We start from the raw sequence: 15629 nt of genomic DNA on the forward strand, positions 1-15629 counted from the left end.
AAACTGGGACTACAAATAAAACTCTATATTTTTTGTCATCTCATTTATTCTAAAACTGGGTATATTGGTATTTTTTTTTTGTCTTATATTCTCTCTCACAAAATTTCAATCTCACAAAAGTTAAAAGTGTCTATTTTTCAAATTTTTAACAAAACAAAAAACTATCTACTTTTCTTGTAATGACATAATGTCATGGATTTCTCAAACAACACCACTTTACAAACATATTTATGTCATCAACTTAGATATATATAAGCCTAGACAGAAAAAAAATGTGGCTTAATAAATTTAAAAAAATCGGTGGCTTAGGGCAAATGCCCTTTCCCCAACACCTTAAGCACGGCACTGTATAACGAGTGGGTTACTTGGAAAAACAATAGTATATGACTATTTGATAACTTTTTAATTTAACAAATGGGAAACTAACATAGATACAGCTATTTACAACTCTAAATAATTGTAAGTGCATCAGAGCTTTGTCTCTGACACGATGTTGTGGAGAGTCCCAGAGGTCTGATTAGCTGACGTGGCTTGGAATGCTGAGGTGGAGGAAGATTGTTGGACAAGATAACGAGCCATGGGATTTGGAAAGAAGAAGAAATTATGATATACTCGAAGATATTGAGAGTATATCTCGATAGGAGAATAAGGAAGTAATATTCTTGGGGATCAAGGATATTTCATTATCGATAGGATGCACAAGGATTTAGGTTAGAAATCGGTTGTGTAAGTATAAAAAGACGAGGGCTAGCCGCAAAAAGAGCTAGCACTCGTGGGGTTAAAATAGAGAGATTTGTGACCTTCAAGCAATTATAAAAGAGGCCTAGAATGGGAGTGTGTTAGTCTCTCTCAGATCTGCACAGGGTGTTGTGCTAGATAGATAGGAGAGTGAGCTTAGTTTCAAGTCTTCTAAGAAACGTGAGTTTTTGTATAAGATTGAATAAGAAGTGTTTGCTTGGTGCAATTCCAAGTTGGTTTATTTCGTGTGTGTATCTCTATACCTTTTCAATTGGTATCATAGCAGACACCTGATAAATGATATCTTTTTATAACAGGTGAGATCTTGTGGCATGGGTATGGAGAAATCACTGGGTTTCGTTGTGTCACTAAAACCACTGAAATTAGATTCTGAGAATTTTGGATACTGGAAAGTCATGATCAAGCAGGCCATCTTGAGCGTTGATGTGGAAGTGTGGATTGCCGTGGAGGATGGCTGGTCATCTCCTATGTTCAAGGATGAGAAAGGTGATATTGTTCTCAAGGAGAAGATGAAATGGACCAATGAGGAAAAAGCAAAATCTAAGTATAATTCCCAAGCAATATTAGTTATCTTCAATGCTCTGTCAATGGAGATCTTCATCCTGGTACAGGGGTGTGTGTCTGCCAAGGAAGCATGGAACTTTTTGGAGGTTCTGTTTGAAGGCACAAGCAGTGTTAGGCGCACTAGACAGGATAATCTTGCATCTCAGTTTGAGAAACTACACATGACTGAGAATGAATCTGTTGCTAACTATAGTAGTAGACTGAATGCAATCGTACAAAAGGCTGCAGTTTTGGGAAAATGATTTAGCAATAAGGCAATGGTGCAAAAGCTTCTCAGAAGTTTGACCGATAAGCTTCAACCACACAGGTCTGCTAAAGTCAAGTCTCTAAACTTAGATGAGGTTAAGTTCAATCAGTTAGTAGGGATAATACAGGCCACTGTCACACCTCAGGGAACAAAAGAAGACAGCGAGGATGAGTCTCTGAACAAATCAGTAGCACTATTGAATGCCACTGAAGATATCAAAGAGAACAAGATCTGGTAAGAAGAAGAGGTTGTAATCAGGAAAGATGATCTCAATCGTCAAGTGGCATACACAGCCAAAATGGCAGAGGTTGATCAAGCCAAGTGGTACCTTGACAGTGGATGCTCCAGGCGTATGACAGGTGCTCGTAACACTCTAACCCATATAGAAGTAGTCAATGGAGGGAGAGTTACTTTGGGTGATGGAGGAAAAGGAATAGTCCAAGGAAAGGTACAACAGGTGGTGATTCTCAACCACGTCTAAAGGATGTTTTCTTTGTCAATGGTTGGGAGGGAAATCTGATAAGTATTAGTCAGCTGTGTGATGAAGGTCTGGTTGTCACTTTTACCAAGAAGGGGTGCAAGGTAGTTGATCAGCAAGGATTAGTTCGGCATAGAGGAAGAAGATCTGGTAATAACTGCTACATGTGGGAATCAGCAATGCAGTACATCAACACAACCACTGGGTTGGACTCTGATATGTGGAATCAGAAACTTGGTTGCTCGAATATACGTACAACGATGAGGCTTGTTAATCAAAACACTGCGCATGGAATTCCTGAGCTGAAGGATGACCCACGCTGCAATTGTGGTCATTGCAACAAGAGTGAAAAGTGCTCTATCCTAACTATCCTTAGTGATCATGAAGGAGAACTTCAGAATGATAGGTGTGATCAACTTTGTGGTCATCAGGGCCTTATTCATCAATACTCTGTCACAAGAACACCAGAGCAGAATGAAGTTGTGGAGCGAAAGGACAGAATACTGCAACAGATGGCACGAGCCATGTTACATGGAAATAAGGTTACTCATCAGTTCTGGGATGAAGCTGTTCATACAGCCCCTTACATCATCAACCGAGTGTATGTTCAATCAGGAACCAACAAGACTTCATATGAGTTGTGGAAAGGGAAGTCTCCCACAGTAAACTACTTTCATGTGTTTGGATGACTCTGCTACACTTCGAATGACAAGGACCTGGTAACAGATGATGAGAAGCAAGAGCAGGACCCTTTAAGCCATGGTGACTCGGTCAGCCCCATGTTTTCATCGGATGTTCTTCCTTCATCTTCTCAGGTACATCAGAATCACTCCTCTAATGATGTTATTGGTGCAATTAAGAGGGGTAGAGTTACTAGAGGAAAGCAGATTCATCTTGCTCAGCTGGCTGGAAAGGAACAGAAGGTTGTTGCTCCTGACACTGTCTTTCAGGATTCTGATATTGTTCAATTTGCCTGTTTCGGTCCCATTTTTGAGTCAAAGAATCACATGGAGGCATTTCGTGATAACTTCTTGGTTGCTGCAATGCAAGATGCTCTGGAACAAGTTGAGCAGAGTAATGTGTGGAATCTCACTAAACGTCCTGATAATGTCAGTGTAGTAGGAACGAAGTGGATTTTCAAGAATAAGAGTGATGTCAGTGGATGCATGGTGAGAAACAAAGATCAGGTCTTCGTTGAGCAACCAAAAGGCCTTGAGAACTCACAACATCCTTAGCATGAGTATCGGCTGAAGAAAGCTCTGTATGGTCTCGAGGAGGCATCAAGAATGTGGTATGAAAGGTTGACTACGTCTCTTCTGAATCAAGGATACACTCGCGGGAGTGTAGACAAAACATTGTTTGTTCTTAACAGCGACAACGTGCTGATGTTTGTTCAGATCTATGTCGATGATATCGTCTTTGGGTTTACTTGTCAACTTTTGGTAAAACAGGTTGTGGAAAGTATGTCACAGGAGTTTGAGATGAATATGGTGGGAGAGCTAAAATACTTTCTGGGATTTCAAGCTGAACAATCATCTGATGGAATTTTCGTGTTACAAAAGCACCAATGCCAAAGAGTGGGTACATCGATTTGGATTAGGGAGGAGTAAAGAAGCAAAGATTCCTATGGGCAACAATATCATATCTTGGCACAGCAAGAAGCAAAACAGTGTCTCTCTTTCGACCGTTGAGGCTGAATTCATTGTCGTAGGTGATATCTTCACCAGCTTCTTGTCCTTGTGGATGCGACACATGTCTTTTGACTATAGTATGGATTCTGATACTCTGTTAATTTGTTGTGATAATTTGAGTCCAATAAACATCTCTCAGAATCCTGTTCAATGTTCTAGAACTAAACACATTGATATTAGACACCACTCTGTTTGTGAACTAGTTGAGGCGAAACTGATCGAGATTGACCATGTGAGCACAGTTTCTCAGTTGGCTCATATGTTTACTAAGCCTTTGGTGCCTATAAACTCTAATCTGCTTCTCTGAGTTGTGTTGATCTAAGACAGGAACGTGCGCTAGGACAGATCATGGAAATCCTGGAATATATAGAAGATCAACATTCTAAAAAATAGCTGTGGGAAATTGCCGGTATGTCCATCCTGTTAAATGTTGTCATGATTTGGAAGTCAAAGAGTTGTGAAGAGACATGCACATAATCATGTTGAATGATCAGCCTAGAATCAATGATTGACAAAATCAAGTGATATCACTGAAGTTGAAGACGGTGGAAACATCTATCAAAAGGCAGAGTGGGATAAAAAAAAAAAAAAAAAAAAAAAAAAAAAAAAAAAANAAAAAAAAAAAAAAAAAAAAAAAAAAAAAAAAAAAAAAAAAAAAAAAAAAAATGTGCTCTTCAAAGAGATGATCTTCAACTGCCTTAACATGTTGGGGTGGATTGTAGACTGAAGGCAAGTCAGTGTGAAAAACTACCCACATGCAACAGTTCTTTGATTTGCGACAATTCAAGAGGTTGTGATAGTTCCTAGCAAAGGTTCTGAACAAGTGGTTGACATGACACAGGTATGGTTAGTGTTCTGATTTCTGTTTCAAAAAACAAAAAAAAAAAAAAAGGATTGCTCATGTGTGTCTAATTCTTGATCTGGGTCCCTTAGGGTTTATCATTAGTGCATGTGTGTATCAGTGTTTGGTTCATGAATCTGATGAGTTGAAGGATGGGATTTACATTAATTGTGACTTAATGAATTGACAAAACAATATAGTTGGAAAGGGAAATAGATTCAGTGTGCATTGATGGTTAATTAAGTGTTTTCAGGAATGTCTTTTAGATCTAGGGCTTTTGGCGTTGTCCTCATCACCTATGCGCTTTCAATCCTTTGTCGCTTAAGCTTCTACTTCATCTTTTTTTTTTCTTTTCGTGCCTCAACTCTCTAATCACCATGAAATCAGTCTTTAGTGGCTTTCACTACGATTCCAGCTCGGACGAGGAGCTTCACAGCCTTCGTCGTCATTGCCACCGCCGACTCCTCGTGTTCCGATTGATCCCACCACAGCAATGGTCATCTACGAACCTCGAGACGAGTCCACCACAACAATTACGGTTCTGGAAAACCCCACATCCACACCCTCTTTCACCGACGAGGATGACGAGACCTGTGAATCTTCGTCTTCTCCGCCAACAGAGGTGCCATCTCGGTTTCCGGTGGTTGATCTCACCAGTGATGTTCTCAAGACTGTTCTGTCAAGTCAGGGAATCTCGTCTCGTCTGCGCAAGCGACAGTCGACTGCTGATGCCAACAGCCGCGACTCCAAGCGTCTGACTCTTGCCAAGGATAAGGGTGTCTCCACCTCTCGTGGTGGCTCTTCAAAGGAGTTTGACATGAAACGGTTCATATCCGCTGACGCAGCCCCCAAAATTTGCTATTCTTTGGGAGCTGATGATAAGGCTAGAGAGTTGATTGATCAAGCTGGTCTATTGAATACCATCTCTCAAGTCGGGTCTTTTGATTCGGATGTGGTGTATGAGTTTTGGGTAAATCTTTCTGCGGCGAAGGTTGAAGGGGATTCAGTTGATGTTCTTGTTCGCGACTGGGTGTATGAATTCTCACCTGGTCGAATAAATGCTTTGTTCGGGCTACAATCTGTTGATGTGCGCAAACAACGACTGCAGAAGGCTGCTATCTTGGAGGAGGATCTGGCATTGTTTCTGTCTGGTGGTAAGGTGAAATCCTGCAAGCAGCTGGTGTCTACGGCAATCAAGAACCCCGTCATCAAAGATCTCCATAAGATATGCTACAGCAACTGGTCTCCAACAGTGAACACTGGCTACATCTCGACGAACAAAGCTATGGTGATCTACATGATCATGCATCGTATTCCATTCGAATTTGGGAGAATGATCTACGATCAGGTCATACAGTTGGGTCTGCAAGCTCAATCTGGTTTCCGGTTGCCGTTTCCCAGCCTCATCTATCGGCTCTTGGAAGCTCAGCGACCTGTTCCGAGTCTTCAGTCACAGGACACAAAGAAGACCAAGGGGAAGAAGACTGCTTCCGTACCTGCTGAGCCTGTTCTTCGGAGTGGTTCGTCTGCAGAACGCAAAGCTCTTTGGTTGGCTACCAAGATCCTGCAAGACGCCTTGGATGCTGGTAAGTAGTACTCTCTCTGATTGTATTCTTTTCCTGGCATATTCTATTGATGTTTTTGACTAATTTGTGCCAAACAAGCAGGGGGAGATGAGTCTGATTCTGAAGCTTGAGGGGGAGTTTGGACTATGGGGGAGCAGTTGTTTATTTTTGTTTTTGTTCCCTGTTCAAACTTAAGACTTGTTGGTTTTTTGTTTTTAAGACTCGTTTCGGATTGTTGGACGATTCAATTTATTTTAACAAGTATTTGTCAGGTTAACTGTTTGTGTTCTTGCGAGCTGCAATATCTTGTTGGTATGGGTGTTTTTTGTCTTGTATGTTGTTGTCTGTGTTTTTTCTGGTTTGATGCAGTGGGTGCTTGTGTGGCAAAATTCAGTCAAAAAAAGGGGAGATTGTAAGTGCATCAGAGCTCTGTCTGTGACATGATGCTGTGGAGAGTCCCAGAGGTCTGATTAGCTGATGTGGCTTGGAGTGCTGAGGTGGAGGAAGATTGTTGGACAAGATAACGAGCCATGGATTCGGAAGGAAGAAGCAATCGTGATATACTCGAAGATATTGAGAGTATATCTCGATAGGAGAATAAGGAAGTAATATTCTTGGGGATCAAGGATATTTCCTTATTGATAGGATGCACAAGGATTTAGGTTAGAAATCAGGTGTGTAAGTATAAAAAGACGATGGCTAGCCGCAAAAAGAGCTAGCACTCGTGGGGTTAAAATAGAGAGATTTGTAACCTTCAAGCAATTATAAAAGAGGCTTAGAAGGGGAGTGTGTTAGTTTCTCTCATATCTGCACAAGGTGTTATGCTAGATAGATAGGAGAGTGAGCTTAGTTGCAAGTCTCGTAAAAAACGTGAGTTTTTGTATAAGATTGAATAAGAAGTGTTTGCTTGGTGCATTTCCAAAGTGAGTTTATTTTGTGTGTGTATCTTGTATCTCTATACCCTTTCAATAATTACGACCCAAATAGATAAAAGTTTTACTCGTTGAATTCTTCATCATGATTGCGATTTCGAGGCCTAGTTCCATCTCACGTAAAACGATTGTTGTCATTTTCACTTGTTTTGTTCTTGGAACTACAGATTTATAAAGAATTAACACTCATTATAATATAGTGCATTTTTTTAACTTAAGTACCCATTTTCTAGCTAGGCCGAAAAAAACTCAAATTTCCGTTGGCTAATAATATAGATATTTTGGCCAATAATAATTGTAAACACATGAATATTAAATCGTATATCTTATTATATAAACCTTAGTTTTCAAAATTAGTAATTCATATAATCGCGACACGTGTCAAGTATATCAATAATATTTTGATATATGTGAAAAGAAAATTTATTTAATAATTATAAAAAAATTAAAAAATCTTAAAAAAGGATTATAATTAATATTTTGAAAAGTATATAAAACCAAACGTGAGCCATTACATCACTAATTCTAATAGGAAAGTTATCTATTAAATTACTAATTTCAATGGGAAAAGATGTGCAATTAATAAGTAAAATATTTGCAATTTAATTGCAATTAACAAAGAAAATATTTACAATTAAATTGCAATTATTATTTATTTTAATCATATAGTAGAAAGAAATTTATAAAAAAAATTGATTAAAGTATAAAAAAATTAATGTGTTAAAATTAGTGATTAAAATAATATTAAAAAATAAGAAATTAATGTAATTTTCTTAAATTTTTCATTTGGTAAATTATTTGATAACTTTTTAATATAATGTTATTATATAAACCTTGGTTTTCAAAGTTAGTAACTTCGTGATAGGTGTCATTTTTAAAATTAATGATTTGTCATGTGTTAGACAAAAACTTTGTTTTAACATATTTGTAAATTATAAGAAATTAAAATTTTTAACAATTTAATAAATATGAAAAGATAGTTCATTTATGTATATAAAAAATAATAATAATTCTAATTTTAAATTACTAATTCTATAAGAAAAATAATTAAGAAAATTATACAATTAATTACTATAATACCATAATTAAATAAATTATACTGTCAATTATTAATCCTAAAAGAAAAAGGATTGTAGATAATCACCTTTACATAAACAAATAATTTTCTCATGATAACGTCTTTGAATTTTTGATTATTCTATGATAATGTTAGTATAGTTTTATTTAAAATTAGTTGGACAAGTAGTAAAGCTATTACTTATGAGATTACAAAATATGAAACAAATATATTTAAGATATTGTTAGTTTTTCAAATATGAGATAAATTATTTTTCAGTTTTTTTTTTGAGAATTATTTTTATTAACTTTTAGTTTTCAAAAAAATATTAAGTAAGATATAAATTTGATATAATGCACATTTTTTTGATATGAAACTTAGAAATGTTATTCATTATGATTGAGTGCATAGAGTTAAAATCCGGTTCATTATCATGTAAATATACAAAGAAATTGTATTTCAAGATGGAGTGTGTGAACTCTAAATCCGGTTCAAAAAACAATTAATATTTTAAATAAAACTTAAAATTTCATATATTTTTCTTATATTTGCGTTAATAGGTAGGCCTTATGTAGTGCATAATACTAAAAAGTAACAATTCGATCAGGGTGATTCGGAAAACAGGATATAGTATATAGATAAACTTGGAGTTCATTAATAAAAGAGGAACAACGTACGACAGACGATATACAACGTTTTAAAATATTATTACAGCCCAAACTGAATCATTCGTTTCGAAAGTTAACAGAGATATCCAACGTGTTCTGGAGTTTTAATTAGTTGGGATTAGAGTTAGCTAGAGAGCATGGTGATATATATACACACACATTTATTTAATAACTTAAGTTGCAAGTTCAACAAATATCTCAAAAAGTGCCTTTTTATTATTACTAGAATTTATTATAAACTATAATTTATACCCGCGCAAGCGCGGGATTTTAATTGAAAACTTTTTCTATTAATATAAATTATTGAGCTCAAATATAATCATTCAAAGTTTTGAGGGTAAATCTTTATACATATATGTTATGTGGTAATATTAGGAAAAATAAACGACACTATGACTACTTTAAGATCTTTTATCACTAAGAGAGTTTATTTCTTATTCATATTTCATTAAAACATTTTTAAAGGTTTTGATGTTGATTGATTGTTGATCTAATTGTATATAATATTTATGATAGATGTTGATACTGACATCACAATATTCCGTATACATTTGAATGTAACGAATCTCACAAATATTGCTTAGTGAAAAGAAAAATATAATATCATATCGTTATAACATCTTTACCAAGCTTGCTTTACCCATCGAAGTAATTGCAACGTACCATAAACGACCAATTAATGAATGTGCGTATCTATCAAGCTTTCCATAACTATATGGCCAAACTGTTAAACCCGACTCGGAATCTAACAATCTATTTAATAATGTATGTCATTTATTTTTTTACAAACTCATTCGTTTCACACAATTAATGAGATGTCAAAGATTTTCGTTGTGTATTATTATCTTTTCAAGTTTTATTAATTTATTTTTAAACACTTTTAACTATAATTTTTTTGTCATTATTGATGATGCACTCCTTTTGACATCTACTTTTTCCATATTTTATTGGCTCACGTATAATTTTTAAGATGTATTATAACTATTTTCTCTTTAATTACTATCTTTCAATACTTAAATTTGGATTAGAAGCATTTGATTCCATTTATGAAATATCAAATTTGTTTTCCTTTTGGATCATGTTATAAAATAATATTTCACTTTTAATTTTGATTTTCCTGTTTAGATTTTATAAATAAAATTACAGAATTTTTTTTTATTCTACCAAAATATTAAATTTTACTTCCATTCTTTTTTTTTCAACCATTGGGCCACAACTGGCCGACTGAAACGACCCTACCCGTTTTTTTAATAATAATAATATAATTAAATACCCCATAATATTTAATTACAACCCAAACAATAAACCAATAACAAATCTACACAGCGAAAGAAAAACCAAACCAACTCCAATTCAATTTAAATACAATACCAATCATAACTAATATAAACCAGCAACCTAACATGTTTCTAAACCAGGTTCCAACAACACAAACACTAAAAACCGACATCACAAAACCGAGACCCTAGATCATCCTCCTCCTCATCGCCATGATTCCACGCTACACATTACCTTATCAAACTGATTACAACCAGTTGAGACTCTCCTAACGTCTGAAACAGCCCAGCAACGCCCGTTAACTATCAAATCCTTCTGGTGAAAAGCTAGCTCTAGACGTCACAAAGCTTCCCACAAAATTTCAGCACGATCAGATCTCCGATGAAACCGCAATCAATCCCGAAACACTCGCTGGTCTCAATCCGCGACTGAGAAGAAACGCCCCACGAAACTGTCGATAACTCCTTTCGAAACGATTTGAGCAGTCGGACCCTCCTTCTCCCAAACCCTGAAGATTATGTTCCTTTTGCTTTGAACACCAAAAATCTAGTTTACTCTCCCTTCTCCTCTTCTCACACGTGAATGAGCACTTCTTCTCTTTGTTTTCTTTCAGTCATTCACGACAATAACAGGAAGGAAACGTCCTCTTATTAACAAAAAGGGTTTTTGGTTTAATTATAATAAACCATAATTTAATTAGATTAAAGCAAGATTTATTTAAACCAAAATTAATTAAACCATCCGTTGATTTAATTAATAAATCGACCAGGTTAGTAAACCCACCGCTAATTAAACCAACTTCACTCCAATTCTCGATATAAACTTCCATATTTCATATTTTTTGGGGCACGGGCATTACAATTCTCCCCCACCAACAAGGATTCGTCCTCGAATCCCACAACATTGTCCATTGGCCAAGGACCTCCGTGCAACCGTCACCACGGCCCACACATCCTCCGACAGGACTGAACACTGTCAGCCAAAGTTTTCAATGCAACTGTCGCTACAGCCCGCACATCCACGTGACTCAACGGTCCACACAACCCTGACTCCACTAGTCAGCACAACACAAAAACACGAGGTCAATCCCGACCTCCGAGGTCTACATCCAGTCATTATGCTCATACCCACGTTCCTAGACATTGTTTGCTCTATCACTCATACGTTTGCAGGTCGCAACCTTCAAACTGCACCGCCTGCACTCTCAGACCGTCGTCTTTGAGCCATACCGTATCACTCTCGGATCGTCACCCTCGAGATCTCGGTACCAGGGGAACTACTCATCCCCTCTGGGGAACTAATCATCTCCTCTGTCGCTCTTAGGGTCGCAACCCGTCAAGCTCGCGGTGCACCAGGGGAACTAATCATCCCCTCAGGAGAACTAATCATCTCCCCAGGAGAACTAATCATCTCCTCCGGAGAACTAATCATATCCCCAGGAGAACTAATCATCTCGTCATGACCAAACAAGTCCTAACGTCTAAAGCATCTCCCGACCGGAACTACCTCCTATGGTTCGCGTAAAACATCGCAATGTCCTACCAACCACCATATTCCCTCACCGGAATATCACCCCCACCATGACAACTCTTCACGCCAACTCTAAAACATCTCAACCATTCGGGTGTTTACACACGCCCTTTCCAAAATAGACAAGTTCTAACTATTCGTAGAACTTCTTATTTATTTGCAACCGCACTTTCCATAAATAGGCAAGGTTTAACTATTCATAAAACTTCCCATTTTTAGAACCCACATATCTCGTAGCACCGTGACATCACCAATCAAAAATCCATGAAAACTGATCATCTCATCTGTGACCACTCTTCAGGTCAACCTCTGAACATTCCCGCCACTCCAAACATTTCACAACTAATTTCAAAAAATAGACAAGTCCTAATTATTCATAGAACCTCCTATTTATGAAAACTTTCCTTTACTGGATCCTTCTATTTTTTTTTCTTTGCAACGAAACTTTCCATAAATAACAAAACTCTAGCTCCCTAAACACTTTTCATATTTAGTAACTTTCTATTTATGGAAACTTTCCATTTATGGAACTCCCGAGCGATTTCCTTTTCCACAAGATCCACAAATCAGAAAAAACCAAAGAACTCCATTTTTATTAAAGCCTCAAATGCAATAATCGTTTATAACTCCAAATGAAAATACATAACTGAAATAAAAAAGAAACAGAAGCCAAACTAAACTCCGGGATTGGTGCCCGACCCTTCCTTCGGTTGCACCCCTCCCACTGTCAACTGCTGCAACCTTGGACACTGAGGCCTGATATGTCCCACCTCCTTGCAGTAGAAGCACACTCGAATGTTTCCTAGCGTCCCGCTCCTCTTGGGACAGCTTGCCAGCCTGTGATCCGTGCTCCCGCACCCATAGCATCCCTGACCGCTTTGGTTTGTCACCGACATGTCCTCCCGCTTCCTCTTATGCCTTTGCTCTGACCTGTTACCCTTGCTTGGAATGCTCTGCTCCAATGTCTCCTCTGTATGAACCGCTGGACTGACCACCACTACCTGTGACCTCAAGTCATCCTCTATCTCAGCTGCAGTCTCCACTAGCTCCGCCCTCGTAGCGTAACTCCTCCCTCTGCAGTGGACCCTCAAGTCCTCACGAAGCGCCCTCATGAACCTCCTTATCTGAGCCAACTCGGACTCCATCGCCCAATGAAACAGATCTTTTTTGTGGAGGTGATGAATGATGTATGGAATGATGACTTATGAATGAATGGATGTCAGGGTGTTTCAATTACCCTTATGCAGTTGTAGTATAAGAGGTGTCAATCCAATCTGAGTGTTTGTGAACAATCAAGATGTGCATATGAGTCTAAGTCAAGCCAGATGTAAAGGTTGTTTGTCACTAACAATCCTATGATGAAATGTAAAGTGCAGAAAGTAAAACTAGAAGAACTAGGAGCTAAATGCAAATGGATCAGAATGATTATGACAATTATGAAGCTAAAACATAAATAGAAACTATGATAATGCAAGTATTGAACTAATGCAAGGTAAGTAATGAACATGATACTAAATGAATGCAACAGAAATGCAACTAGAGTGAAACAGGACAAACACAAATCATAAACACAAGTTCTGGGTTGGAACTCGAGCAAGCACTCGATCGAGTGGAGATCGAGTGCAGGGTCGAGCTGGTCATATATGCAAAACAGAGCAACACAAGAAAGACAGAGCAATACCAAAACGAATCAAACAACGATCAAACAACAAGATTTAAGCTAAGAAATCAATAAACAAGAAAGGTCTTGAGGAGGGATTCATGGGCTGGACTATGATTGAGGTCATCTAACTTGGTCAACAAATCTCAAACAACTTGAGCTAATCTCTAGACATATATTTCTAAGACATGTTTAATCCACTCTCATGGCAAGAAACAATCAAACTCATGCATCTCTAGACTTGTTCTCACAAAGTAAAGAATCTACACAAGCAGGCATTAAGCAATATGTCAAAAATCAAACAAGACTTCTAATCTCTTAGCAAGCCTAATGATAGTCTCTAGATCTAGCCTTATCTATGCTCCTTAGACATTGGTGTGATGCTAAGAGGCTTGAAATCAGATCCTACCCTCTCAGATATAGGACCAGCATTAAGAACATCTAGCCTAGAAGAGATCTACAACAATCAAGCTTGACCAAATCAAACAAACCTCAAACACAACCCAGCCTAACCCATCCTCAAGATCCTAAGCAACTACTCACAAGAATACATGATGAACATCAAAGTCATAAACCCAGAAAATGATGAAACTTACATGATTAGATAGATAAAGCAAAGATCTACAATATTGAAGAAGGAATCAAACACGAATTCTTAATATCTTGAAAGTTATGGAACCAACAAAATCCAAGAATTCTTTGTTTTTCTCCTTCAAGGAGGTACAAGATCTAAAACATAAAAGTGCAAAAGGAATAATTCCCAAAAGGGTAAAAACTAGGTTTTTGACTCTCTAAAAAGCTGGACTCCTTTGTGGCTGCTGGTACAAGGCCTTTAAATAGAAAAAGTAGTGGAAGCCCTAAAAATGCTAAAAGACAAAATAGCTAGGCGGCTCGGCCAACTCGACCCGGTGCTCGGTCGAGTGACCGGTCGAGTTGGCTCCTCTTATGCTCCTTCCACTCGGTCGAGTCCCTCTCTGCACACGGTCGAGTGTCTGGTCGAGTGGGCGGTCGAGTGGGACTCCGGACCTTGGTTCTTCAGCCTTAACTCTCTTGCTTTCTCCTCATGATTGCTTCACTTCTCCTCAGCATTGCTTCCATGCTCCTTAAGCTCCAAAATCACCTGTTTATGCATGAAAAGATGCAAATGCAATGCAACTAAACTCTAATGCAAGAACAGTCCTAAAGCTATGCAATAATGGTCAAAATGGATAGCAAAAGATGCAAAAGATGTGAATATATTAAGGGAAAACAGGGTAAAATATATGAACATCAACACCCCCAAACTTAGTCTTTGCTTGCCCTCAAGCAAATGAACAAGACATAAGAAGGTAGGTGAGGTTTGAAAGTGGGATCTCAGCTCCTAAAGCTTGCAAATAGACCATCTAGAATCAATGTCCAAGTTACTAGTACTATGATGCAAGTTGAATGAGCTGTACTGAAAGATTTTAGACAAGGATATCACAACCTTTACTGATTTGAGCCTTAGATGTCCACATGCATTCAAATCAACCATTTCCTTTAACATTCATTAATCAAGAACATGAATCAATTCTATGCAATGCTTAAACTCATTTGACTTGGTAGTAAAAGGTTTAGAGACAATGATGGTCTCTCTTTAGAGTGGGGCTTATCAATATCAAGGTTCTCTCATAAAAATGGATTGAGCTTTAGAAGAATGCTAAAGGTAAGAACACTTAGACACATACAAGAACAAAACGTTGTCTACCCAAAGACACCCAAAGTGTTTATCCTATCAATCTATACCCAATTGATCCTAGTGCTACCCTTTAACTTCTTCTCTTCTCTTTCACCCTTTTCTCTTTTGATTTTAAAGTCTTAGGAGAGGTTTCTTATATGATCTTTCTAGTGGGATGGAGGATTCTTACTTATTTGCTATGGTTCTTTTTTCTTCTTATTCTTAAGACAATAAGCATTTTGCTAGACTTTTCTTTTATTTTTTTTTCTTTTCTTTAACTAGACTAGACAATAAGCATCTTCAACAACAATTTTTTTACTTCCCATCCTTTCACTAGATTTTGATTTTACTTAAACACATTCCCCTCCTAAAGATTCTAACCTTTTCTTTCTTTTTCAAACAACCAAATCCCAAACCCAACAATGAAATCACCTAGTCCTATCTAGTTTGGAAAATGCAAACTAGAACTACACAAGGCATTATTCTTGTCAGTTCAAACCTAACACTTTCTACCAAACTCAATCCCAAATAGGCTTCACACACTCAAGAATAAACATGGCTTGAATGAAGGGTTGGTTAAGGGTATTGGAAACTGATTTTAATGATTTAATCAGCTACTTGGATCAACAAGAGTGGTAAAAAGGAGAAAGATGATCCAAATAT

The 15629-nt window shown here is 37.4% G+C and overlaps 1 protein-coding gene across 1 annotated transcript; it reads left to right on the forward strand.

Annotated features, from left to right (window-relative positions):
- Window positions 1-1070: 1070 nt before the first annotated feature.
- LOC104773615 lies at window positions 1071-1565 on the forward strand. Its single transcript, XM_010498264.1, has one exon. It carries the CDS (start codon window positions 1071-1073, stop codon window positions 1563-1565), a length of 495 nt encoding a protein of 164 aa, XP_010496566.1.
- Window positions 1566-15629: the final 14064 nt, after the last annotated feature.

Source organism: Camelina sativa, unplaced genomic scaffold (genome assembly GCF_000633955.1).
Source record: "Camelina sativa cultivar DH55 unplaced genomic scaffold, Cs unpScaffold00594, whole genome shotgun sequence".
NCBI classification, from domain to species: domain Eukaryota; kingdom Viridiplantae; phylum Streptophyta; class Magnoliopsida; order Brassicales; family Brassicaceae; genus Camelina; species Camelina sativa.

Coding starts and splice junctions, on each gene's coding strand:
- LOC104773615 (XM_010498264.1), top strand. CDS start 1,071: ATGGGTATGGAGAAATCACTGGGTTTCGTTGTGTCACTAAAACCACTG.